At 45.0% G+C, this 27,406-nt stretch overlaps 1 protein-coding gene across 2 annotated transcripts; it reads right to left on the reverse strand.

Annotated features, from left to right (window-relative positions):
• Positions 1 to 6,653: 6,653 nt before the first annotated feature.
• On the reverse strand, positions 6,654 to 27,206 carry PTMA (prothymosin alpha). 2 transcript variants are annotated; one of them, XM_070753796.1, is made up of 5 exons: positions 26,892 to 27,206; positions 21,372 to 21,443; positions 19,789 to 19,879; positions 9,685 to 9,758; positions 6,654 to 7,684 (listed from the first exon to the last, which is right to left on the reverse strand). In XM_070753796.1, exons 1-5 carry the CDS (start codon positions 26,934 to 26,936, stop codon positions 7,637 to 7,639), a joined length of 330 nt encoding a protein of 109 aa, XP_070609897.1. In that variant the 5' UTR covers positions 26,937 to 27,206; the 3' UTR covers positions 6,654 to 7,636. The 2 variants fall into 2 exon arrangements, with proteins under 2 accessions (XP_070609897.1, XP_070609896.1); XM_070753795.1 differs by having other exon boundaries at positions 19,783 to 19,879; positions 26,892 to 27,176.
• Positions 27,207 to 27,406: the final 200 nt, after the last annotated feature.

The raw sequence follows: 27,406 nt of genomic DNA on the forward strand, positions 1-27,406 counted from the left end.
TTTTTATTGATACTTTTAAGTGGAATGAAACAAGGTAACACAAACAACAGCAGCAGCAGCAGCAACAACAACAACAATAATAATCAATTTATTAGATTTTGTATGCCGCCCTTCTCCAAAGACTCGGGGCGGCTCACAACATAGGAAGGAAGAAGAAGGAATGGGGGTGGGGGAAGGAAGGGAAGGTGCAAGGAAAAGGAAGAGAAAGATAACGGAAAAAAGAGAGAAAAACATTTAAAAATTTGTAATTATAAATATATTCTAACCTCTCTCACTGAATTAACATCAATATTATTATTGTTCTTTCTATAATCTCTCCTGTCTACTCATCGAAGCCAGAAGTTCATTTTTTAAATTATTATGCAAATAATTCATAGAGGTTTAAATAAATAAAGATAAATAATGCTTTTTTCTTTAATCAAAGAAGTTGGTTTATCCAGCTCAGCAAATTCTAGCAATTTCACCAACCATTAGAAGGAGGCAGTGCCAAATCTTTCCATCTCTGTGCATAGAGTAATCTTATGGCTGCAATGAACACACAGAAATAATTTCCTGTAGCTTTTTCCAACTTTTTATCCATTAATCCTAAAAGGAAAGAAACTAATATTTTTCAATTGATTATTGATCTTGAAGAACGGAGGAGTCTTGATTATATGTACTCCTTGACGTATGCCCACAACCCTGTGGGCACGACTTATTTTGTGGGTGTGGCTTGCTGGTCATGTGACCAAGTAGGAGTGGCTTGCTGGCCATGTGACCAGGGGGTGGCTTAAAGCTCATGTGACCGGGTGGGAGTGGCTCACCGACCAAGATAAGTTTTCAAATAGGTGCTTGGACTCTTTTTCAGTGGATTAAGTCCCATTACTTGAATAGCCACGAAAAGGACAAATGACAGCATCATTTGTTGAGGAGCACAGGAACATTTGAAGGTTTTGTATCGAATCCGCAAGGTTCGTATGATAACAGATTAGGCAAGTAGCTCAATTTTCTTTCATTGCTATAAAGGTTCAGTTCTAGATAAGGATTAAACTGATTAAAGTGCTTATTGGGTAAAAACATACTATTTAATTATTTCCTATTTTAAAAGTAATTAAGGATCACACTAAGGTGCTAGAGAAGGAAGGACAAGAAAAAAACTATTAAGTATTCCATAAATAATGCGTAAACTTAGTACCCCCACTGTGTCCCCCTCCCCATGGGGGCAGCAGCCCATTTCTGCAGGCAGCACAAGGAAGCCTCAAATTGGCAGAAAGATCAAACAGGATTCTTGGAACATTTTGAAGATCTATTTTGTCCAGTCTGTGGTTGGTCTGCCTTACAAACTGTTTTGTCCCTTCTCAGCCACCAGAGGGCGCCGTGGATTTATAAATGTAGCAACTTCCAGGGTATTTTTAAACATAGGTAGTCCTCGACTTAGAACGGTTCTTTCAGTGCCCACAGAGCTGGAAAAAAAAGTGCCTTACGATTGTTTTTCAGACTTACAACCCTTGCAGCATCCCCAGGGTCACGTGAGCAAAATTGGAGTCCTTAGCCTCTGACTTCTATTTATGGTGGTTGCATTGCACTGGGCTCACGTGATTCCCTTTTGCAACCATCTGGTAAGCAAAGTCAAGGGGGAGAAGCCAGATTCGCTTAGCGACCGTGATCACAACAATGATTCGCTTAACGGCTGCGGCAAGGAAGGTTGTAATATAACACAAAGCTCACTTTACGAATGCATCGCTTAGCGACAGAAATTTTAGACTCAATTGTGGTAGTCATGGAAGAATAATTGCCTGGGGGCTCAGCATCTCTCCGAACTGAAAGGAACTTTGGATCTCTGGGTTGGCAGAATTGGCCATTCATTGAACTGGGCTGTGGCTGAAAGTATTAGGGGTTTAGCTTGGAATCTCTTCTGAAATTTTCTGGAAGCTATTGTTATGACAGTGCCGTCAGGCGGAAGGAAAAGCGAGTAGAATGCTTGGCTGCATAGCTAGAGGTATAACAAGCAGGAAGAGGGAGATTGTGATCGCACTGTATAGAGCGCTGGTGAGACCCAATTTGGAATAATATTGTGTCCAGTTCTGGAGACCTCACCTACAAAAAGAGATGGATCAAATTGAACGGGTCCAAAGACGGTCTACAAAAATGGTGGAAGGTCTTAAGTATAAAACGTATCAGGAAAGACTTCATGAGGACAGAAGGAAAGGGGGGAAACATTTAAATATGTTAAAGGGTTAAATAAGGTTCAGGAGGGAAGTGTTTTTAATAGGAAAGTGAACCCAAGAACAAGGGGGCACAATCTGAAGTTAATTGGGGGAAAGATTAGAAGTAACGTGAGAAAATATGATTTGACTGAAAGAGTAGCAGATGCTTGGAACAAACTTCCAGCAGATGTGGTTGGTAAATCCACAGGAACTGAATTGAAACATGCCTGAGATAAACATAGATCCATCCTAAGATAAAATACAGGAAATAGTATAAGGGCAGACTAGATGGACCAGGAGGTCTTTTTCTGCCGTCAATCTGCTATGTTTCTATGGTTCTTATAGAAAGGAACTCTCTCTTTTCAGTTTCTATATATCGTGTTTCCCTAAAAATAAGACCCTTATTTTGCTTAAATAAAGCAAACTATTGGCTGGGGAAGGCCGCTCTAATTTAACTTAATTTCATTTATTTGACTTCTATCACTTTATATGTCATTTATATTTATATGACTTTATATTTACTGTATATGACTTCCATGCCGTCTAACCCCAATGGGGATGCAGCTTACAACAACAAATAGTACATACAATAAACAAATCAAGTAATTATTAATAATAGAAAAACCCATAATAAACCCTAAACCCACATATAGAAACATAACAGAGATTGACGGCAGAAAAAGAACTCCTGGTCCATCTAGTCTGCCCTTCTACTATTTCCTGTATTTTATCTTAGGATGGATATATGTTTATCCCAGGCATCTGCTGGAAGTTTGTTCCAAGCATCTACTACTCTTTCAGTAAAACAATAATTTATTTATTTATTTGATTTGTATGCCGCCCCTCTCTGTAGACTCTTGCTTCTGATCTTTCCCCCAACTCAGATTGTGTCCCCTTGTTCTTGTGTTCACTTTCCTATTAAAAACACTTCCCTCCTGGACCTTATTTAACCCTTTAACATATTTAAATGCTTCGATCATGTCCCCCCTTTCCCTTCTGTCCTCCAAACTAGGCAGATTGAGTACATTGAGTCTTTCTTGATAAGTTTTATGCTTGTTTTTTGCCACTTGCTTTGAATTTTGGTAGCCAAAATACATTCCTTTGTTCTAATTTGTGTTTTTCAACAAACCCCATTGTACCCTAGACTATTTCATTTCAAAACCCTGTGTTGGAGCCTTAATTGGAAGTTAATTGCTGCTCATTTGCCGTGTTAGACCGAACAGGTGAGAGAGCAAGAACTATTGTTAATTGCATTTCTTTGTAACTTCTACTGGCTGCCAGCGAAGATTAATTAGCAGCTGACATTTTTGCAAGACAGGATCACTTTTGGATTTGTGTGTGTGTCTCCACTGCTAAGCCAGTTATTAGCGGGGGTTCACCGATAAAACTAAGTTTGTTCAAACGACTTGTTTTGATCAGTTCGTAACTGGGAGCAAAACAGTAACCTGGTTGTTAAGTGAATCTGGCTGCCCCATTGATTCCGCTGTTTCGAAGGTTGCAAAAGGGGATCATGTGACACCCTCCCCCCAAGGACGCTGCAGCCCGTCATAAATATGGTGAAGCATCTGAATTTTGATCACATGTCATGGGGGAAGCCTCAAAGTTGCCACTATGAAAGCAGCCCCCTATCCGGGTTTTTTTTCAGGACTATTGCAACTTTATTTGAATGTTCACTAAATGAACAGTTGTAAGTCCAGGACTATCTATATTGCTAGCTTGGTTCCTTGCTGAATTCGGTGGAATCAGTTAAAACGGAATTCTTAAAAGTCTTAAAAGCATATTGACTTTTCTATCACCGGGGTAGAAACTTAAAGAAAATCTTTTATTTTCATTCTTTTGGAAGGAGGATGTGTATATGTGTGTGTATCACACAAACACACTCACCTCTTTTGCAAAGTTTGGGAATACCCAGCTTGATAGTTCCTGCAAAACACCCCCACACAGGCACCAATGAGTTTGGGCTGCAAACCTAACAAAACATTTTCATTCTTTTGATGGGGGCGTGTAGATCTGTGTATCGCACAAACACACCTACTCCCTTTTTTTGCAAAGTTTGGGAGTGCCCAGTTTGATGTTTAAATAAATGTAAGAAAATAAATGCGTTTTTTTTTTAAAGTGATATTTACAATTGTGCTGTTTTGTTTGGAAGGTTTGATTTAATAGAAAGATACACCTGGTATGTAACGCAAAAGATTTAGGGCAAATTAATTTAGGGGTTTTCCTCCTTCCAGGTTTGCGTGTGTGCTAATCTAGAGGCCAATAATATATGTATTATAAAATAATAATTCATTTTTGTGTTTCCCTTTTATAATCCATAAAAGATAAATTAACCCAAATTAGGAACACAAATAAAAAACCAACCCTATAAAACTCAGGCGTTTGCTGTTGATGTAGTATTTTTCTTAGAAGAACCCATAGAATCAACTTTATGATTATTAAAGGAAATATAAATATTTGGAAGAGTGGCTGGATTAAAAATTAACAAAGAAAAATATTAACAAAAAAATTGTTCCGAAAGTCAGAATAAGGAATTGTCACAGAAAATAGGTTTACAAATAATAATTTTTAAAAATGTATTTTTCATATAAGCCACCCAGGGTCCTTTGAAGTTGAGGGCATAGAAATAAAATAAATAATTAAATTAAATGTTTCTCCCCCCACACGCACACAAATGGATTTGCACCAGTAACTTGCTCCTGGAGTCTCTGTGTGTATTTGTGTTGTTGTTGTGTGTACACACCATCCAGATGTCTCTAGGATGCACATTTCTATAGCGCTCTCTCTTTCCTCCTGCCCTATATCTTAAGCCATTCTCAGCTGGGGACTTGTCCTAGTTAAAGTTTCCAGCCCCCCCCCCCCCCCAACATTTACTTGGAGTTACATGCCAATTACATTTATTCTGATTTTTCGTAAGGCTAAGTGGAATATGGCAGGCATCAGTTGCATGGAGTTGGAAAATCTGGGACATTTGTAGGAAGAATCCGGGATTCACTCCTTTGCTCGCAATAAAATACCTTAATTCCACCAATTAAGAATAACATTTAAATGTTAAAGGGTTAAATAAGGTCCAGGAGGGAAGTGTTTTTAATAGGAAAGTGAACTCAAGAACAAGGGGGCACAATCTGAAGTTAATTGGGGGAAAGATAAAAAACAACATGAGAAAATATTATTTTACTGAAAGAGTAGTAGATCCTTGGAACAAACATCCAGCAGACGTGGTTGGTTAATCCACAGTAACTGAATTTAAACATGCCTGGGATAAACATATATCCATTGTAAGATAAAATACAGAAAATAGTAGAAGGGCAGACTAGATGGACCATGAGGTCTTTTTCTGCCATCAGACTTTTATGTTTCTAATAAGGCATTTTATCCAATCCGGTATCTAATCCAATACTGGGATTAGACAATTTACAACTACGCTGCCTCCGATCTGATTATTATTTGGATTTCTTTCCCGCCCCTCTCCAAGGACTAACTGCAGTTCATAAAATCATACACCAAACTGTCCTTCCTGTTAGTGACTTCACCTTCAACCACAGCAATACATGAGCATGTAAAATTCAAACTCCATGTAAACCACTCCAAATTTGATAAGTTCTATTACCTCGTCTATGTCATTAATGAAGAAGAGGCTAAGATGGAGCACTGTGGCATCCCATGTAGTTCTTTCCATGCGGATGGGATACCATTAAGGTCTTACTCATTGAGTAGTTTTGTCAGCCAGCTACAAATCTACCTGCTGCTGCCTATTCCATTTTTCTAGCTTTTACCAAGTATTGTGGTCTACTTTGTCAAATGCCTTACAGAAATCTAAGCGTGCTAAGTCCACAGCATTTCACTGGTCTAATTTAGTGACTTTATTGAAGAATGAAATGCTTGGTTTGGCATGATGTGCTTTAAACAAATCTACACTAGTTTATTTGCTTCTAGTTGTTAGCAGATGTTTTTCTTTTCAAGGATCTTTCCGGGCTACAATCACCCTGAAAAGCCACTTCGAATCATTTTTCACACCTACCATTGTGTGAAACTCTGATCGTGTGGTTTGCATTCAGATGCTTGACAACTGACTCACATTTATGATGGCTAGTGTCCCAGGAATGATGTGGTCCTATTTTGCAACCTTCGGATGAGCCAAGTCAAAGGGGAATTCGCTTAACAGCCCCGTTACTAACTTACCAACAGCACCAATTCACTCAACAATAGCGGCAGGAAAGGTCATGAAACGGAGCAAAACTCAACTGTCCCATTTAGCAACAGGAATGTTGGGTTCAATTGTGGTCTTTAAGTCGAGGACTCCCTATACCACAACAAATCTAAGGGTTTTTTCCTTCACACTTTATACAGTATAGGAAAAGTATCTGGCAAATCCTTAAGCTGAGGAAGTATATATATATATACTTATTTATTTTTGTGGGCAGTTGGGGGTGATTAAAAAAAAAACTACACAGCAATTGTGCAACCAGCTTTGTTAGAACAACTCAGCAAAATAAAATTCCGGTTTATTGTTGGACAATATCGTTTTCACACATACATCAAACAGGCCAAAAAAAAAAAATTAACAGCAACTCCTTAAGACAAAAATAAAAGAATGAAAAGGGAAAAAAACCCCTTTTAATCTTTGGCCTTGCCATCTCATACAAACCCACTACTTTATGGTACAGGTAAAAAGTACATACACAAAAAAAGAAAACGTGTTACTGGAATGCTCATCATAAAACCTTGGATATTTTTTTTTTTTGCATTTTTGAAACTATTTTTTTTTTACAAGATCTTTACTTTTTAAATTTTTCTTCTCCTTTTTTTTGAGATCATGGTTTTTTTGGGACACGGTCACACCACAAGTAAAGTCGAGATTTATTATTATTTTTGATTCGTTTATAGGAACAAAGGAAGAAAAAAAGAAAAAAAAAGAAAGGAAGAACAAAGCACACTTCAAAAGCCCCCCCATTTTGGTCAATCGGAGATCGCGTTAAAAATGGCTGACCTCATCACAATATGTACAAAAATATAAAATGTAAATAAAAAATACAAACAAATTCTCCTTTTAAAGTTACTTTTAGGAAAGCAAGCTGGGCCTTGAAGTTTCCAGTGGGGAGGGCAAGAGGGAGGGGCAGAGACTGGACCGCCCCCCCCACGACGGGGAAGGGAGGGGAGGTGTTCGGGTCGGGATTTTATTTTTTTTTACAAGTTGGGGGGAAAATGGCAGCTCTACCTTGCTCGGTTTTTACTGGGGTGGATTTTTTTTGTTTGCTCTACTTTATGACGGTGACCATTAGCAACAAGGGGACGTAAATTATTTTTTTGTTGTTTTTTGTCACAGGAAGTTTTTTTTCTCAAAGGTGAAAAGCAGGTCACGCTGGCCTAAATTTTTTTTTAAAAAATTCTTTCCTCTTATTTTTTTTAAGTTTAAAAAAAAAGTTGGTTTTCTTCTTTTATTATTCTACTCCCTAGTCGTCTTCGTCAGTTTTCTGCTTCTTCGGATCGACGTCGTCGTCCTGTGGAAGGAAGGCGGAAAGGGTCAGAGGTCAGACCACTAGTTATACTGTAATACTTGTGCGCGCATGCTGTGCTGTATTTGGAACAAGAGCCAGGGTGGCGCAGTGGTTCCAGTGCAGCACTGCAGGCTACTTCAGCTAATTGCTAGCTGTAGTTTCAGCAGTTCAAATCCCACCACCGGCTCAAGGTAGACTCAGCCTTCCGTCCTTCCAAGGTGGGTAAAATGAGGACCCAGATTATTATTATTATTTATTAGACTGGTATGCCGCCCCTCTCCGGAGACTCGGAGCAGCTCACAACAAAAACAACGTGACAAATCCAATATATTAAAAGACATCTAAAAACTCATTATTAAAACCATGCAACACAATCATACCATACATAAACAATAAGCCCCCAGGGTATTTTAATTTCCCCATGCCTGACGACATAGGTGGGTCTTCAATAGCTTACGAAAGGCAAGGAGGGTGGGGGTGGTTCTGATCTCTGGGGCGAGTTGATTCCAGAAGGCCGGGGCCGCCACAGAGAAGGCTTTTCCTCTGGGGCCCGCTAGACACTCTGTGGGACCTTATCGGTTGCTGGGATTCGTGCTTCAGAAGATAGCTCCGAAGGTATCCTGGTCCGATGCGATGTAGGGATTTATAGGTCATTACCAACACTTTGAATTGTGACCGGAAGCTAATCAGCAGCCAGTGCAGGCCGCAGTGTTGATTATATGTCGGCAAATCTAGGAAGCCCCACGATGGTTCTCGTGGCCGCATTCTGCATGATCTGAAGTTTCTGATCACTCTTCAAAGGAAGCCCCATGTAGAGATTGTTGGGGGCAAATATGCTGATTCCGTAAATCCGCTTTAGAGGGCTGTACAAGCTCCGTGAAGCGGTATATAAGTCTAAATGCTATTGCTAAAAAAAATGGAAGGATGCTTTGTGATTCCCACAATGGACAAACGGCTGCAAAATTCAATGGGGTGTTAGCAGAATTGGCTAAATTTGACCGCTTTGATTAAACAACACAGTTTTGTTTCTACTTGGAAACCAATTCTGCGCTTCTGGGCTCGAGATGGGGGAAAAAACTATATGAAAACTTTTGATTTTGCTGATTGGATAGGTTAGGTGCTATAGAAAATGGCCGGGATAGTTATGTAAAATTTGAAGTTTATGTTGTTAATCTTATTGCAGCTACACCAAATTAGTCAGAAGTGATCCCCCCCCTCTCTCCTTTTTCTACCCTACACTTCCCCCTCTTTTCATTTGCAGAGCCTCAATGGCGCAGTGGTTAGAGTGCAGAACTGCAAGCACTTCGGAGAGGGGCGGCATATAAATCTAATAAATTATTATTATTACTTCTGCCAATCACTGGCTACCAGCAGTTTGGCAGATCGAATCTCAGTAGGCTCCAGGTTGACTCAGCCTTCTGTCCTTGCAAGGTTGGTAAAATGAGGGCCCAGATTGTTGGGGGCAAGAGGCCGACTCTCTTTAGTCCTCTAAACCGCTTAGAGGGCTGTAAAAGCACTGTGAAGCGGCATATAAGTCTAAATGACACTGCTATTTCTGCATTTTACATTTTTTTGGTATTATTTCCTTCGTAATTCTGCAATTTTACATTTCTGTTATGTTGTCTTTATAGGGTGTCCAGGGGGAAAGCATTTTGAAATTCCGAAATTTCCTTGTAACTTGTGATCTAGTTAAGGCCGTGGTCGTAGATGACGGCTAAGCCGTGGAGAAATATCGGTAGCTGAGGAAGCAAGTTGTTGCCACACTGTTATGCTCATTTTTTCTTGACTGCTAGTGCAATCCATTTTTGTTTTTTTACATGATTTTCCCAATTTTTTTAACATTTTAATAGTTTGTTTTTTTCCTCTAATTTATTCAGTTTTTTTCACGAATTCCCCGATATTTCCCGAACTGCTAATTTTCCTAATAATTCCGATTTTCCTTTTTCCAGGTTTCCTGGACACCCTGTCTTTATTATTTCTGCATTCTATTACTGCCGCCTCACCTCATCGTCCTCAGCTGCCCGCTTGCTGGTGGGACCTTCAGTCTCGTCATCTTCATCCCCATCTTCTTCTTCACCTATAGAGGAAGGAAGGACAGCTTGAGAAAGGAGCTCCCAGGGCCCAAAACAAAGTTTCCTTGCCTATTTCCAAGGCTGATCTTGGCTTTTTCCCCAGCCAGTGTCCATCAAAGCAGGTTGGCAGGGTGTCCATGGGGGAAAGCATTTTGAAATTCCCTGATATTTCCCTGGCACTTGCGATCTAGTTAAGGCGTGGCCATAGATGACATTGTACCAAACAGCTAAGCCGTGGAGAAATATCCATAGCTTAGGAAGCAAGTTGTTGCCAGTTATGCTGTTTTAGACACATAGAAGATTGACGGCAGAAAAAGACCTTACGGTCCATCTAGTCTGCCCTTGTACTGTTTCCTGTATTTTATCTTAGGATGCATCTATGTTTATCCCAGGCATGTTTTCATTCAGTGACTGTGGATTGACCAACCACGTCTGCTGGATGTTTGTTCCAAGCATCTACTACTCTTTCAGTGAAATATTTTCTCATGTTGCTTCTGAACTTTTCCCCAACTAACCTCAGATTGTGCCCCCTTGTCCTTATGTTCACTTTCCTATTAAAAACACTTCCCTCCTGAACCTTATTTAACCCTTTAACACATGTAAATGTTTCGATCCTGTCCCCCCTTTTCCTTCTGTCCTCCAGACTATACAGATTGAGTCCATGAAGTCTTTCCTGATACGTTTTATGCTTAAGACCTTCCATCATTCTTTTAGCCCTTCTTTGGACCTGTTCAATTTTATCCATCTTTTTGTAGGTGAGGTCTCACTATTTGAATGAATTAATTAATGCTACACAAACACACACATTTGCCGACACTTTATTTAAATTAATTTTTTATACCAATGACCTTTGTAGATGGCATGCACCAAATAATAATTAAGACTATTTAATAAATGAATTGCTGCTGACTTCTGATGGGGAAGAAAAATGTTAATTCTTTCTGCTGCATGCTTTCCTGTCTCTGTCTGTCTGTGTCTGATTCTTCTCCCCCTTTTCTCCTGCCTGGTGAAAACCCAGGGCAGATAATAATAATAATAAATTAGATTTGTATGCTGCCCTCTCCGAAGACTCCCTAGGAGGATAAAACCGTTTTTTTAATTTCATGAACTCCCTGACAATTCCCTGATTTCCAGGTTTGCTGGACACCCTGGGTTTGAGGTCCACCTCCCCCAAAGAAGAGAGGGACCGATTGATCTAAACCAGCATCCTGTTTCCCGTCCTCGGACCAAACCAGTTGGCTACAGGATGCTGCAAAGCTTGTGGAAGGGAGTCCTTCCTGGGAAGAGTCTCCAGAGATTTCCGTTCAGAAGCAGGGGGGAAAAAAACCATTAAAAATATGTGTTGCTTCCAGGCAAACGTTAAAAACCAAGCAGGACTTCCGATCTGATAGCTGTGTTAGTGTGTTTAATGTGTGTGCCAAACCACTGCCAGCCTTCCCCAGTACCGTTCCTTTCCAAATACAGCTGGTCCTCGTGCTACAACCACTAAAATTTCCATTGCTAAGCGAGGTCGCATGAATATCGCTGCAGTTGTTCAGTTTTTAAGTGACAACTGTTGCAAAGTTCCTCTCTGGCTTCCCCTGTGGACTTTTTGCTTGTCGGAAGGTCACCACAAAGGGGAATAGCGTAATACACACATCCCGGTGGGAGGTTGCAGCCATTGTAAATACAACCCAGTTGGCCAGGGCATTTGAATTCTGGTCACGTGACCTTGGAGGATGCTGCAATTTAATTTAATTGATTTATAAGCCACCCAATTCCTTGTCTGGGCGGCGATGGTTTTAAGTGTGGAAAGTTCACATGTGTCGTCGTAACTTTGAATGGTCACTAAACAAGACTGTTGTAAGCTAAGGACCAAGTGTGCACACAAGCACAATATTTTTTTTACAAAAAAAAAATAAGGCTGTGTGTGGTGATAGGAAATTGTTGTTGAAAGTTCATCTGTTGATTTCCACCATACGTGGAATTGTGACTCAATTAATGTGTAGTATTCCTTGTGTAGGCCCCAATGTCACCTGAAGCTGCACATGAGTGCTTGGTTCACATTATGCGGTTAGCATATGTTAGCATGAGTTTTGCTCAGGCTTTGCAATTACGGACTTCTGGGGAGGCCTGGAAAGTTCAGGGAAACTTCATGTTCTCAGCAACAGACAAGTGTTGTATGAGATCATGAGAAGGGATGGGAGTACTCGCTGGTACCTTTAGACAAATTCCTTTGCCTGGGTTTCTCACCGGTTTCCTGTAAACTCCTATCATATACCCACAGCCTTATCTATGGCATGCTTATGAATCACAGCCTCGTGGACAAACAAATGGAAACACGTTGCAGCTCTTCTGTGGAATCCAGATTGGTGAAGCTCCCTTCAAACAGTTTTTGTGGAAACTGGGTTCTGTACGTGTCTATTGAGCTCTGCAGTGATTTAGGAGCTGTGGTCTTGCGATCCGCTCTAACCATTCGCTTTAGAGTCCGAACGGTCTTTCTCAGACAACTTCGACTTTCGACCAGACCTGTGCTTGGCTGAGGACGTTTTCCCTTCTCTTTCAAAAGCAGTCGTGACTTTTGAGACATGACCTCTTGAAACGCCAAACGTTCGGGCACTTTCTATGACACGAGCGCCTGTCATTCAAGCACCAACAATTTGGCCTCTTTGAAAGTCTGAGAGGTCTGCCATTTCTAGAAGGTTATAACCAATTTCTTTAAATTTCTGTAAAAAAAGGTAGTTTGAAAAAACGTATCAAATAAGAGAATTAAAAAAAACATTAAAATATGTCAAGTTTTGATTGATTTGAACACGTTTAAACATTATGGTGCCAAAAAGGTGTTTCCATTTTTTTGTCCACCCCATGTGTATTAGCTGGATTAGGACATAGAAAACAGAAAATTATAAAAGGTTGCTGTGTGAAATTAGTTAGGATAAGTTTCTGCTTTTGGCTTTCTCCACTAATAATGATCTTCGTCTGTCTTTTAATTTTTCACAACATAACATTAACGTTCATTCTTTGGAAAGAGGATGTTGGGTACGAATTAAGCTACTAGGCGTTGGAGAGGGAACCTCTGCTCCTTTCAAGAGCCGCAGGGAGGGGGCCTCCTGATGGGAAAGGCAGGCGGTCGGATGGAGGCCTTGCCAACCGAGGCAGCCCGGCTTGGCCAAACCCACATTATTTCTGCCTCTCTTCTCCACCATAAGCCGCTCTTTAATGAGGGAGGAGAGCCAGGACTCCGGCTACGTTGGGGCACACAAGCTTTCCAATTATCCTGCCTCGGGATTCTCCCGTTTCAGAGAGGGAGAGGGAGGGAGGAATGGAGGGAGAGTGAAAGAGAAGGGAGGGAGAGAGGAAGACAAGGAGGGAGAATTGAGAGGAAGATAGGAGAGAAAACAGAAGAGAGGAAGGACAGAGAGAGAGAGAGAGAGAGAGAGAGAAAAGGAGGAGAGGAAAACACGAGAGAACACAGAAGAGAGGAAGGTGGAAGAGAGGAAAGAAAAGAGAAAAAGACAGGAAGGGGAGGAAGAAGATGGGAGAGGACTGGGGCAGGAGAGGAGAAAAAGATAGAGAAAAGGGGAGAAGACAAAAAGGAAGAGGAAGACAGAAAGGAGAGGCAGCGGAGAGAAGGAACGAGCGGGCAGAGAGAAGAAAAACTAGAGGAAAAAAGAGAGGAAGGAGAGAAAAATAAGAGAGTAGAAATGGAACTGAGGACCACTTGATTCAGGAAAGGGTGGAAAAAAACAAACAAACAAGAGGCACCCAATCAAATTGAGAAGAAGAGTTTCCAAGCCACGGAGCTGGGGGGGGGGGGGGGGGGAGAGATGATGGTGTGTGTGTGTGTGTGTGTGTGTTTCTTTAAGGCTCTTGGGATTTAAATAAATGGGCTCGGCTGACCTTTCCCAGCAGAGGGCCAATAATCTGGCTTAAGTGCCACTGGGATCTGCAAGAGATTAGGGTCACCTGAGAATACCTCCCCCACCCCCCCTACAAGATTAGCTTCTCCAATTTCTTGGCACGCAAAGCCCATCCCCGAGAGGGAGGGGGGAGCAGCCGCTCAGACCCACCGAAGGGGGAAATGCATCCTCTACGGCTTCCTGGTCCTTCCTCCTCCTCCATCAGCGGGCAGGGTATCCACGGCAACCGTCCCCACCCGGCAACCGAGATGCTGGATATAAACAACAGCTGGGAGATGCCAGAGGACTTAATGGCGCTTTGGATCCTAGCCAGGCGGGTCTTTTTTTCTGAGCCCGCCTTGACGGATGGCAGGTTTGGCTTAAGTGGGTCTGGCAGTTGGCATTTTTTATGGGCATCGTCCAGTTGGCATTAAAGCCGGGATGGGGCAGCCAAGCCAGGGGGGAGAAAACCCCCCAGCAAGTTTAGGCATTCGGAGCTCCGAATATTTGCTGCTTTTCCAACTTGTGGCATCCAGGAAGGAGTCTTTCCCGCCTCCGTGACAATAGGGATGTAGTCCTTGACTTACAACGGTTGACTTAGTGACCGTTTGAAGTGACGACACCATTGAACATGGACTTAAGTTATGACGCCACTGAATGTGGACCATTTTTCATGCTTTCAAACTTTGCAGCATCTGCAACGGGAGCTTGGCGATGGACTCGTATTTATAATCCCCTTTTGCGACCTCTGGAACAAGCCAGGAGCTGTATTCGCTTAACGACCAGGGGACTTAACTTTCAAGAAACGCAGACATTCACTTAACCTCCGTGGCAAGATAGGTGATAAACAAGGGTTGTTTCACTCAGTGACGGAAATTCTGAGCTTTCCGATTATAGGCGTTAAGTCGAGGCCTGCCTGTGGGGGAAATGCCATTTTCCCCTTGGTGCAAAAGGCTATAAGAGTTGCCACTCAGGAAAAGGGCAGCTTTGTTTATTCCATAATGGGGATAAAGAACCTTCTTTATTTTTCAGAGTATAAGTTGCATCATTTCCTCACTAAAAGAGGCTGCAAATTTGGGTGCATTTTTTTTTTTCAGAGCTTTTTTACCCAGCCCTAATGAGGTGCGAATGATTTTTCCACTGCTACTCTAAAAAAGTTCTTTTATTTATTTATTATTTATTACTTGGATTTGTATGCCGCCCCTCTCCGAAGACTCGGGGCGGCTCACAACATGTAGAAACAAATCATTCCCGCCCTAAATCTTTGCAGGCTTGTTTTTTTTGCTACTCCCTCTGAATAAAGGGCTTTTTTCCACCCTAAGTCTTTGCAGGCTTTTTTTCATTGCTTATCACTCCAAAGAATGTTTTTTTATCAGCCCAGCTTGCAGTCTTTTTCATTGCTACTCCCTCTAAAGTTTTTTTCCCAGCCCTAAGTCTTTGCAGGCTTTTTTTTCATTGCTACTCTCTCCAAAGTTTTTTCCCAGCCCTAAGTCTTTGCAGGCTTTTTTTTCATTGCTACTCCCTCTAAAGTTTTTTTTCCAGCCCTAAGTCTTTGCAGGCTTATTTTCATTGCTACTCCCTCTAAAGTTTTTTTCCCAGCCCTAAGTCTTTGCAGGCTTTTTTTTCATTGCTACTCTCTCCAAAGTTTTTTTCCAGCCCTAAGTCTTTGCAGGCTTTTTTTTCATTGCTACTCCCTCTAAAGTTTTTTTTCCAGCCCTAAGTCTTTGCAGGCTTTTTTTCATTGCTACTCTCTCCAAAGTTTTTTTCCAGCCCTAAGTCTTTCCAGGCTTTTTTTTCATTGCTACTCTCTCCAAAGTTTTTTTCCAGCCCTAAGTCTTTGCAGGCTTTTTTTTCATTGCTACTCCCTCTAAAGTTTTTTTTCTAGCCCTAAGTCTTTGCAGGCTTATTTTCATTGCTACTCCCTCTAAAGTTTTTTTCCAGCCCTAAGTCTTTGCAGGCTTTTTTTTCATTGCTACTCCCTCTAAAGTTTTTTTTCTAGCCCTAAGTCTTTGCAGGCTTATTTTCATTGCTACTCTCTCCAAAGTTTTTTTCCAGCCCTAAGTCTTTGCAGGCTTTTTTTTCATTGCTACTCCCTCTAAAGTTTTTTTTCCAGCCCTAAGTCTTTGCAGGCTTTTTTTTCATTGCTACTCCCTCTAAAGTTTTTTTTCTAGCCCTAAGTCTTTGCAGGCTTTTTTCATTGCTACTTTCTCCAAAGTTTTTTTCCAGCCCTAAGTCTTTGCAGGCTTTTTTCATTGCTACTTTCTCCAAATAAGGTTTTTTCCAGCCCTAACCAGTGGATAAAATAACATGCTGAAGCTGACCAGACTAAGGACGCTAGGCAGATGAATACCTGGGTAGGCAGATTTTCCCCCTTATTTCCTCCACCGAAAACTAAGGTGCCGTCTTATACTCTGAAAACGATGGTATTTTTATTTTTTTATTTTACTTTTTCCAAACCATGAAGATGATTTAAGCCAGTGTTTCCCAACCTTTTTGGAACTGCAGCACATTTTTCATATTTTCAAAATCCTGGGGAACATTGAGGGGGGGGGGGGCGCTAAAAAAAGTTTGGACAAAAAAATCTCTCTTCCTCCCTTTCGCTCTATTTCTCTCTCCCTCCCTTTCTCTCTCCATCCCTCTTTCTTTCTCTCTTCCTTCCTCTCTTTCTGTCTCCTCCTTCCTCTCTCATCTCTCTTTCCTTCCTCTCCCTCCCTTTCTCTCTTTCCTTTCTCTCCCTTTCTGTCTATCCTTTCTATCTCTCATCCCTTTTCCCTCTTTCATTCCCTTTCTCTCCCTCCCTTTCTCTCATTCCTTTCTCTCCCTCTTTCCTTTCTATCTCTCTTTCTTTTTCTCCCTCCTTCATATCTTCTTTCTCTCCCCCCTTCCTCCCTCTTTCCTTTCTCCCCTCCTTCCTCCCTCTTTCCTTTCTCCCCCTCCCTTTCTCTTCCTTTTTCTCTATCCTTTCTACTTCTTACTCTTTCTTTCTCTCCCTCCTTCATTCAATTTTCTCTCCCTCCCTTTCTCTCTCTTTCCTTTCTCTCCCTCCCTTGTTCTCCCCTGGGGCTGCCTGTGCCTGCCCTGCACCACCCAACACGGACGGACAGCCCCCGGTCGTCGGTTCGTGCCCCCCCCCAAACGGAGGGAGATCAGCCACTGGAGGGAAATCGGGCTGGCGGGGGCGGTGAATCCACCTCCCCACCCGGGTGGAGGGAGATCGGGCTGGCGAGGGCGGTGGATCCGCGTCCCCAGGCGCGCAGAGGGAAATCGGGCAGGTGGCCGTGGCTCCCTGCGCGCCCCTGGAAAAGGGTGCACGGGGGGGCATTTTGGGGTGCGTTGGCGTGCACAGCCTACAGGGAACGGTGCCCGGGGCCGCTGCAGCCAGCAGCCTGTTTCCGCTGCCAGTGCCCTCCCGCCGGGCCCCAAAGGACACTTGCCGCCGACGCCAGGGAAGGCGGGAAAAAGGCGCGAAGAATGAAGCTCTCCTTCTTCCTGCCTTCCTTCTTTGGGGCCCAGCAGGAGAGCGCCAGAAACCGCGGCATCGGGCAGGAGCCGAGAGGTCGGAGGCACTGGCAGCGCCCCGCCCAGCTGGAGCTGTCGCGGCACACTAGTGTGCCGCGGCACACCGGTTGGGAAACGCTGATTTAAGCCAAAACACCCCAAAATGAAAATTGTAAATTGCCGGGAGAATTCTGGCTAATCTCAACTGGGTCCGTTTTCCTCACCTGCACCAGGCCAGGAATAGCAAATCGGCAAGAACGGGCCTGCCATTATCTTACTGGCAAAAAAATCCCACCCAATTTAGCAATTACGGATAAGTCCTTGACTTGCAACCGTTCCTTCAGTGACCGCTTCCCAAGTTACAACAGGGACTTTATGACTGGTTTTCTTGCTTATGTTGGTTGTAGCAACCTTAGGGGCGTGTGTGTCACACGATCAAAATTCAGCCGATTGGCAGCTGGCTCCAATTTATGACAGTCGTATCCTGGGGGTCATCTGATCTACTTTTATGACCTTCCGACAAGCAAAGTCCATGGGGAAAGCCAGATTTGCTTAACAATGGAGCGACTCATTTAATAACGCCGGCAATTTGCTTAGGAACCGGGTTGCGGATTTTACAAACTGCAGCATTCCACTTAATGTCGGCAAATGAAATGTGGCAAAGAGTCACTGAACAAATGTCTCGCTTAGCAAATGGAAAAATTTGGGCTCAATTGTGGTTGTAAGTTGAGACCTAGTGGATCTAGACCTAGTGGATCTCTTACTAGGCCAAGAGCTTTCTCGGCAGTAGTGCCCATTTGCCAAAGCCTCTGAGCCATTTGCCAAAGCCTCTGATAAATTGGAGAAGCCTGACCGAAGTTCAACCGACATTGTTAGTATATAGACATAACCTACTTGGGTATTGACCTACAGTAGATAACTATGTTAGTTTGTATAAATGTAAAGACTGTACCTTTAAGGAAATATTACTGGTTGGCCATAAGAGGGCGCCAACACCGTTCCCTTTGGAGGGAGTTACTTTGTTAGAGATATATTTTGCTGTGAGCTGTATTCTTGCTGTGTGCGTAGTTTGTAAACTATTAGAATATATTTGTAACTAATAATAGTCTGAGTCATTGTCTGGCTAATCCACATTTTTCCTACACCACAACTCTGCTTAATGTGTGTTGAAGGTTTCGTACCGAGACATACTAACAGACGTCACTTTAGCTGCTCTTTTCTAGATTTTTTTCAGTGGGGAAAACTTGTTCTTCTATTTAACACAGATTGCCTTGGCTCCTGAACGGCTCTAGCCAGAACGGCATTTTTCATTTTTTGCTTTTTATTGATCTTAAATTGTATCTGCTTTTTATTTGCACTGTAATTTTAACTGGTTTTAACTGATCAGAACATTTTTAAGGACAGGGGTCCCCAAACATGGCAACTTTTAAGACTCGTCGACTTCAACTCCCAGAATTCTCCAGCCATTATAGTTTACTCTCTTATAATCCCTTCTTCTGCAATCATCCCATTTTAGGTGGTAAGAGAAAAGGAAACGGGACACTGCTGGCTGGCTGGTGAATTCTGGGAGTTGAAGTCCACAAGTCTTTAGTTTGCTTGAGTTTGAAGACCTCTGGATTAAGGCACCAGGCTAGAAATGGGGAGATGGGGAGTCCCAGTTCTGCTCTATGCATGAAGGCTGGCTGGGTGACTTTTGGACCAATCCCCAGGAGATGGAGTTCCAGCTCTGAGTTATCCTGAAAGGCAGTTGGGCAACTTTAGGCCAATCATCATCATCGAGATAATAAATTCCCTACTCTCTCTATTCACATGAAAGCCAATTTGGATTGACGTGGAGCCAATTACCAGGCGCCGGGGAGTTCTAGTCCCACCTTAGGCAGGAGAGCCAGCCGGGCCTAGCCATTCTCTCAACCTACCTAGGTTTGTTGTAGGAAAACAGGAGGAAACGGAAGAAGGTATGTGTCATTTATGAAGATAATAAAAGGTGGGACCCAAAGTTGCTTTTTCAAGAGGCAACTGGACTTTCTGGGGAGAAAAAAGCACCTCTGGGTCAAATCATGAGTTGGATGACTGAGAATCTTCGTAGACAATAAAGGTGGGATAAATAAAATAAAAACTGGTTTATTTTTTCCTGCAGAGATGGGATTCCTGGTTGGAATAAAAACGCTGCTGGTTTTGAAAGAGATGGGAGACATAAGCCTCCAATTTAACCCTGGGTAGCCTCAACCTTACTTCTAACTTTAATTCTAATTTAAAATTTAATTTTGGACTTTTTATCTTTTAGCTGGAATGAAGAAATATAGTTTTAAAAAGTACGCCCAGTTTAAAGAGGTGAGAGATTTCAATGAACAGTTGCTTTTAATTCCACTCTCCCCCCACGCCTGGAGACTTCTGCGAATTCCAGATCCAGGTTTTGCACACACACAACTAAATGTTATTCTAAATGTTAAAAAATTGACAAGTTCCTCGGGTGCTCTATGCAAAAGGGCCACCAGCGGGAGCCGGCCCAATCCACACAGGTAGCAAGCAAGGTCAGCCTCAATCTTCTTCGGGACCAGGCACCCTTCCATTCTGGGTGAACTACATTTCCCAAGAAGAGACCAAAACAAACAAAAAAGGGGGGAAAGGGGGGTGGGTAGGAGAGGGAATTTACCATCACCTTCTTCTTCATCCTCCTCTTCGTCGCCGACCTCTTCCTCTTCGTCGTCTACTTCGTTGTCCGCCTCCTGCTCGCCATTCTCCTCGTTCGCCTTGGCGGAAATGAAACACACTTAAAAATAAACAAAAAAACTGGGAGCTTACCAATTCCCCCCACTACCACCCACCACTTCAACCGATTCCCTGGCACTTATAGAACCACAGCCTGTAACAAAGGCATCCCTGTTGGATGTAACACAGCTGTGACAAAAGTCAAGAGTTGACGTTTACAACAGGGGTCTCCAACCTTGGCCACTTAAAGCCGGGCAGACTTCAACTCCCAGGATTCCTCAGCCGGCAAAGCTTACTCTCTTGTAATCCCTTCCTCTGCAATCTCTCCACTTTAGGTGGGAAGAGAAAGGGAAACAGCATTTTTCATTTTTTGCTTTTTACTCATCTTAACTGTATCTGCTTTTTATTTGCGCTGTAATTTTAACTGGTTTTTAACAGATCAAAACTTTAGGACAGGGGTCCCCAAACTTAGCAACTTTTAAGACTTGTGGACTTCAACTCCCAGAATTCTCCAGCCGGCATAGCCTACTCTCTTGTGCTCCCTTCCTCTGCAATCTCTCCACTTTAGGTGGGAAGAGAAAAGGAAACGGCTGGCTGGGGAATTCTGGGTGTTGAAGTCCGCCAGGCTTAAAGTTGCCAAGGTTGGAGACCCCTGACTTACATGGCAGTTTTCGGACACTAAAAGGGGAGGACTAAGATTTCTAAGAGGCCCCACCCTCACCCTAGGTTTCTGTAATACACCTGCTTATTACACCTCAACTGTTGTTGTATTGCAGTAGCCAAACAACCTATTGCATGTCACTACATCCAATGGCTGGTTTGGGAATTCTGGGAGTTGAAGTCCACAAGTCAACAATTAGGGCCATCATAAAAATGGCTGAGGAATTCTGGGAGTTGAAAGTCCACCACATTGTTGAGTGACACACTACTTTATATCCCCCTACGATCGATAAACTAATTTGAAATATGGACCGGCGTTCCTTCCTTACAGGAAAAAGAACTTTAATATCCTGGTAAAATCAGATTCACAGAATAACAAGAGTTGTGGGAGGGACCTTAAGAGGTCTTCAGGTCCAACCCTGTGTTCAAGCAGGAGACCCTACAACCATTACTGTCCAGTCTCTTCTTTAAAAAATCTTCCAGTTAATTGTCCCCAGTGCTAGGGAGTTTCTTAGTTCCAGGTTGCTTCTCTCCTTGATTTAATTTCCATCCCATTTCTTCTTATCCTGCCTTCAGATACTTGGGAGAATATGTTGACAAATGCCCCCCCTCGGTCTTCTTTGTGGCAGCCCCTCAAATACTGGGACGCGTCTATCATGTCCCAGCATCTAAGAGTTTTTAAGAGTCCCAGTATTTAAGAGTTTAACCAAGCAGAATTTCCCATAATTCAGATTAAACTCTTTTAACGAACTTTAGACCAACTATCTGCTTCTCCAACTCTCTCTACCAGGGCTGATTATTCTATTATTTCATGTTCCTGTCAAACCACCAGCACCCCCAATTTTTTTTTCATCCCAGCCAAGAGATACTTACAGCGTTGCCATTAGCAGGGGCATCCCTGCCGTTCTCCGTTTCTTCCACAACTTCCTTCTTTTCTTTCAAATCCTTAAAAGGGGCAAAAAAAAAGCAGAATGAGTCATTGAGATTCTGGGACCTGATTGGTGCAGATTCCCAGGCAGGGAGAATGACGGACAGCTCTTCCCTCCCTGCCCCCATCTTTTTTTTTGGGGGGGGGGGAGACCATAAACACAACACAACAACTTACTACTACATAGGAACAATACTACTACTTGTAAACAATAAGTAGCAGTAAACAATAAGCAGTAATAACACAAGACTACTTATAAACAATAACAAGAGCTAGAAGGGACCTTGGAGGTCATGTAGTCCAGCCCACTGCTTGTTGCAGGAGACCTGTACTTGGGGATTCGAACCGCTGAACTGCCATTCTTTCTGATTGGCAAGCTCACAGCATCTTAAGCCACCTAGTTTCGGCTTTCTGTAAAGCCCCCAATTTCACTCAATACAGCAAACACGCAGCGCCCCCCCAGACTCAAAACTCTTTCCCAAGGCAAAAGTGTGTTTGTTATTTATTAATTTATTTATCAATTTATTAATTTAATCTATACGCCACCCAACTCCCAGAGGACTAGTGTGTTTTTATTCATGTTTATCTTTATTTTTAAAGAGCTCTTCTCCCTTCTCTGCTTCTTCCCTCCCTGCAAACAGAGGGTGCAAAAAAAAAAAAAAATCCTTGGCAAGAGGCAGCCGTGCCCTGCCACTAAACAACTACCACAACCCCACTCCCAAACCCCTACCCGCCTTGGCATTGTTGTGTCTTGACAAAACACCTCCCAGCATCCCCACCGGAAAAAAGAGGAGGGAGCCCTCGTAACAAACACAATTCAGCCAGCACACTCCCCGGTCTTGCCTGCAGAGGGAAAAACAAAAGTACCGGAGGCGGAGGGGTTTTGGCAAGGGCTGCCTTTTTACGCCGTCCATTTCTCTGGCACTCTCCACGGAGCTGAGCCATAAATTCTCTTCCCGCAGACGATTAAGACCAGCGTTTGTGTTTGTTTCTCTCGCAGAACTGGAGAGCGGCTTTCTTAAAACCTCTCAGGCCATCACCCGACAGCTTCCGGGCAAACCCGATTAGCCGCTTTCGGACCACGCTCAGCCCCCTCCAAAATGAAAAACTTAGATCTTAGCTGCCGTGTGCCTCAAAACCGTGGCCAAACCGTGGGATCAGAGATCAGGAATTGGCTTTTTTTAAAAGACACAAGCCTAACTGTTCTTTGCAGCTTTTTTTGGCCATCTCTACAGTTATTTATTTATTAGATTTGTATGCCGCCTCTCTCAAAACTCCAGGCGGATCACAGGATACAATATAAAATAGTGAATACAAAACAAGTCTAATTAATTTAAAAACTATGTAAGCCAAAAACCCAATGCAGTGGTACCTCTACTTAAGAACTTAATTCGTTCCCTGACCAGGTACTTAAGTAGAAAAGCTTGTAAGTAGAAGCAAATTTTTCCCATATGAATCAATGTAAAAGCAAATAATGCGTGCAAACCCATTAGGAAAGAAATAAAAGCTCAGAATTTGGGTGGGAGGAGGAGGAAGAGGAGGAGGACAGTCGATGCCCGGAGCGAAGGGAGCGTTTATTTTCTCTGGGAGAAGTTTATTCCCTCTCCAAACGTCCAGAGAAAGGAAAATGCTTCGTTCACTCTGGGTTCTTAAGTAGAAGCAATTTTTCCCATAGGAATCAATGTAAAAGCAAATAATGCGTGCAAACCCATTTGGAAAGAAATAAAAGCTCGGAGTTTGGTTGGGAGGAGGAGGAGGAAGAAGAAGAGGAGGAGGAGAGCGTTTATTTTCTCTGGGTGCTGGCAGAGGTTTATTCCTTCTCCAAGCGCCCAGAGAAAGGAAAACACTCTGTTCGCTCTGGACAGCCAAAGCCTCCTTAAGTGCCACCGAAAGGCTCCTCTGGCAGCCCAGAAAAGCCTGAGATGGCTGGGATTAAAGGGGGAATGGCAGGAAACTGTTCGGGCCTTTGTGCCCCTCAAATTTCCTGGGAATTCTTTCCAGGCTCGGGTTCTTAAGTAGAAAATGGTTCTTAAGAAGAGGCAAAAAATCTTGAACACCCGGTTCTTATCTAGAAAAGTTCTTAAGTAGAGGTACCACTGAGTATACTAAAATCAATCAACCAAATTCAATCGCAACCATATATCCCATTTATTTTGCAAAAATAGTTGCAAAAGCTGGGTTGATTTGTGGCAGCCCTTCCAAATTTTAAAATTCCTAGATATCCCTTCTTTAAAAGGCAACCGGCTTGCTCTGCGATAGGAAAGCAGCAAAATTCGTCAGAAAAAGGAACCTAAATTTCCTAAATTTGAACTTTTGACTGTAGGGTCAAAGAAAGGGTGAGTTTATCCCAAGCTAAAGCTGGTTTTTTTTTTAATGCCTGCCGCCTCCAATGCCATTCTCCAAGATCACAAGCACGGGGTTATTTTTCACCTCCTTTTCCCTAGACAGTCTCCTAGAAAAAAAAAATCACCCACCACAGCCTCCAGCTTACAAGCAACAACATGTTGGAAGTCAAATGTTTACGTCTTTGACAGATCCTGATAAGAGTCCCTTGTAATTATAAGCCCAGTAATAAAAGCTGTTTACTGATTTTAAGACCAGCCACAACAAGGAGAAGGATGAGGCTAAAAGCAAAGGCCTTCAAACTTGGCAACTTTTAAGACTTGTGGACTTTTAACTCCCAGAATTCTGGGAATTGAAATCCACAAGTCTTAAAAGTTGCCAAGTTTCCTGGCTGGAGAATTCTGGGAATTGAAACCCAAGTCTTAAACTTGCCAAGTTTGGGGACCTCCTGCCCTAAAGTTTTGACCTAGGCAAGGGGAAAGGAGCTGCAATGCCTATTGCTAATAAAGAGAACACAAAAACAAAGCCAAGGTCCTGCGTTTGTGTATATCTTAGGGGCAGCATGTTTTATTAATAGCCCCATCAATACAACAGCCTTGTTTTAGAAGAATGTCATTTACTAACAGGAAGAATACAGGCAATAAAACAGGAGCCATAACACAGAGAAATCCCTGCAGCTTTCAGCCAAAACAAAAATCCACACAAAGCCAAATGCACTGATGCACCCATTCTTTAAGTGCTTCTGTCCCTCATTCTTAATTAGGCAAATGTGTGTGTGTGTCTTTTATTTTGGCTCTGCTTTGCAAAGGCCCATTAAAAAAAACAATTTAAAAAAAATCAAGCCCGCAGTAACAATATCCTCCTTCCTGCAGGGGGCGCAAGAGCCGGGAAGGGGAAAAGGCCTCCCAGCGGCCAGGCGGGCAAACAAGGCCACGCGCTCTGGGCCAATTCAAACCTGCGCGCCACACTTGGCGCCACTTCGATTGGCCAGCCGGCCCCGACCTCCCGAGGCACGCCGGGGCGCGTAGTTCTTGGGGAGCGGGGGAGCTCGGTCGCTAATAGGGAGCGAACTACGACTCCCAGGAGGCGCCGCGGCGGAGAAGGCGAGCGGTAGGGAGAGAAGGCGGCACGTGGTGGTGGGGCGGCTTTGGCTTTTGGCGCTCGCTTGGCTGTTTACTGCGGCCGCAGACAGCCGGGGGCGGCGCTGGAGAGGAGGAGAGGAGCCGCCGCCCGCCTGGGAAATCAATCTCAAGCTCCCCCCCCGCACCGCCCGCCCCATGCATTTTAATGGCCAGATGCCGGGAGCGGGGGCGCAAAAGCAGCACAAGGCGCAAAAGCAGCGCAAGGCTTTCCCAGGGCTGGAAATAAGCTGGAGGGGGTGGTGGTCATTATCTACCACCACCACCAAAGGGGAGATCCTCGAGGGAATCCCTGCTTCCCCCCCCGCCAAGATCCATCTCCGCAGGTAGCCCCCCCCTCCCGCTTTTTTGCAACCTGCCCCAACAGTGACCCCTTTTTGCGGGAACACAAAAGCGCCCCCCCTCGTCCCCCCCTTCTAGGACAAGGGTCGATCCCCGCGATCGGGGAAGAAGGGGGGCTTCCCGACCAGAACCGGAATCGCGGAGGGGAAACCCCCACTCCCACGCCGCCCTTCTCTCTGCCCGGCATCCCCAAGCGGCGGTCCTCCCCCCCAAAGGACAAGCCCCCCCCACTCGAGACAGAACGCCGGCGGTTTGCTACATTGTATCCGCCGCCCGCGAAAGTGAAAGGGCCCGGCGCGTGGGGGGGGAGAGAATAGGGACGCGCTTTCCCTTTCGGGGGGGGGGTGTAGGAGGAAAGGGGCTCCCCGCAAAATGCCGCGCAGCATCGGCCCGGTTGGCTTCTGCGCAGCCCGGATTCCCGTCCGTGCGCGCCCCCCCCCCCCCCGCAATCCAATCCGCCTTCCGACGTGTCTCGCATCGCTGCTGCTCCTTCCCAACCCCGCAACGTCGGAACTCCGGGGGGTGGAAGCGGCTTTGGTTGAAAGGGGGGTGGGGGGTGCACGACGACGGGCGCCAAGGCAAACGGGGTTAGGGGCCATTTGAGTTCAAAGAAAGGGGGGGAGGCACCCCAACTTTGGGAAGGCTGCTTTGAAAACCTCCCCTCTTCCGACTCCCGGTTCAGCCGTCGGGGCTACTTGGTGGGAAGGAAGGAAGGGGGGGCATTTTGCCCGGGGCGCAAACCGAGGAGTGTCCGAGTTCAAAGGCGCCCGCGATGCGCTCCGCCTGCTGGAAACAAAAGAAGCGCGCCGGACGGGGGTCTCCCGGGCTGCCCGATGCGACGGCCGCCCAGAGCACTTGGCCAAGGGGGCTCCGCTCCTTCCTCTGCCAAACAGCTTCCCCCTTTGCATCTCGGGCCAAGCGGGGTCGCCCGGTAGTTTCCGCGCAATTAGCTCCAGCCGATTAGGCTAACGAGGGGGACGCGCACAGACACGCACCGCGCAGGCAGGTAGCGAGGGAAGGAAGCGAGCGAGCCGGGGGCAGCCCAGCCGGAGCTCCACTTCAGGTGCCGGCGGAAAAGCCCGGCAGCCAAGCCGGCGTCTTGCGATCGCCGCCTGCCCGCTTCGCCCGGCTCCTGCGGGTCACTTCGGGGGCTCTTCCTCCCTCGGGGCGCAAATAAAAAAACCCCCAGCCCTGGAAGTTCGCCGCGTCTGTCAACGCTTCTCTTCCCCTTCCAAGCGCCCGATCGCAGCCTGGCAAAGCCGGTGCAGACGGGGATAAAAAACACCCCCCCCCCTAAAAAAGCCCGGGGCGCCACGCGCAACCACCTGCCTGCGTTCGCGGGGGGAAGATCCCCGCTCGCCGCCAAGGATGCCGAGGCCGCCCGGGAGAGGTCAAAGCAAGCCGGGCCCGGCGGGCGCCCTGGAGCCGCCGGCAAACAAAGGAATAAAAAAGGAGGAAGCCGAGCGCGGGGAAGAAGCGAAAGCGCCAATTTGCACAACTCGCAAAAGCGCGTGGAAAGATCACAAACACACACACACACACAAAAGCCGCGCGGGATCTGCACGCGGGGCTGGGAGGGAAAAAAGCGCCTCTTTGCAAAGCAGCAGCCGCCCGATCCGGGGCGCGGGACCCCAGGCTTACCTTGGCGGAGATCTCGGAGCTGGTGTCCACGGCTGTGTCTGACATGGCTGGCGGGAAGGCGGAGGAGGAGGGGAGTCGTGCGCTAGTAAAGCCCGCAGCTGGACCCAAAAAATTTAAAATAAAAAAAGGCGCCGGGAAAGATCCGAGGGCGCGTACGCGGCTGTGCAAAAAAAGGCTGGAGGACGAGAAGGAGGAAGAGCGGAGCCCCCGCGACGACAGCGCAGCTCGAACAACCCGGCGGCGGGGAAGGTGCAAACAGGAACAATGCAAAGATGGCTTTGGATGCCAGTGAAGGGCTCACGCGGTGCCGCCGCCTCTTATATAGGGGAGTGGGCGGCGCGCGCCCTCCCCTCGCCGGCCCCGATTGGGCGGCCCGGGATGAAGCCGAGCGCGCCCATTGGGCGAGGGGAGCGAACAATGGGGGCAAGGACTCTTTGACGAGCCGTCCAAGGGGGCCCGAGGCGCCCCTCCCACCCCGCGCAAAAAAAAAATTATTAAAAGACGGGAGGCGGGGC

This window comes from Erythrolamprus reginae, chromosome 5 (genome assembly GCF_031021105.1).
Source record: "Erythrolamprus reginae isolate rEryReg1 chromosome 5, rEryReg1.hap1, whole genome shotgun sequence".
NCBI lineage: Eukaryota > Metazoa > Chordata > Lepidosauria > Squamata > Dipsadidae > Erythrolamprus > Erythrolamprus reginae.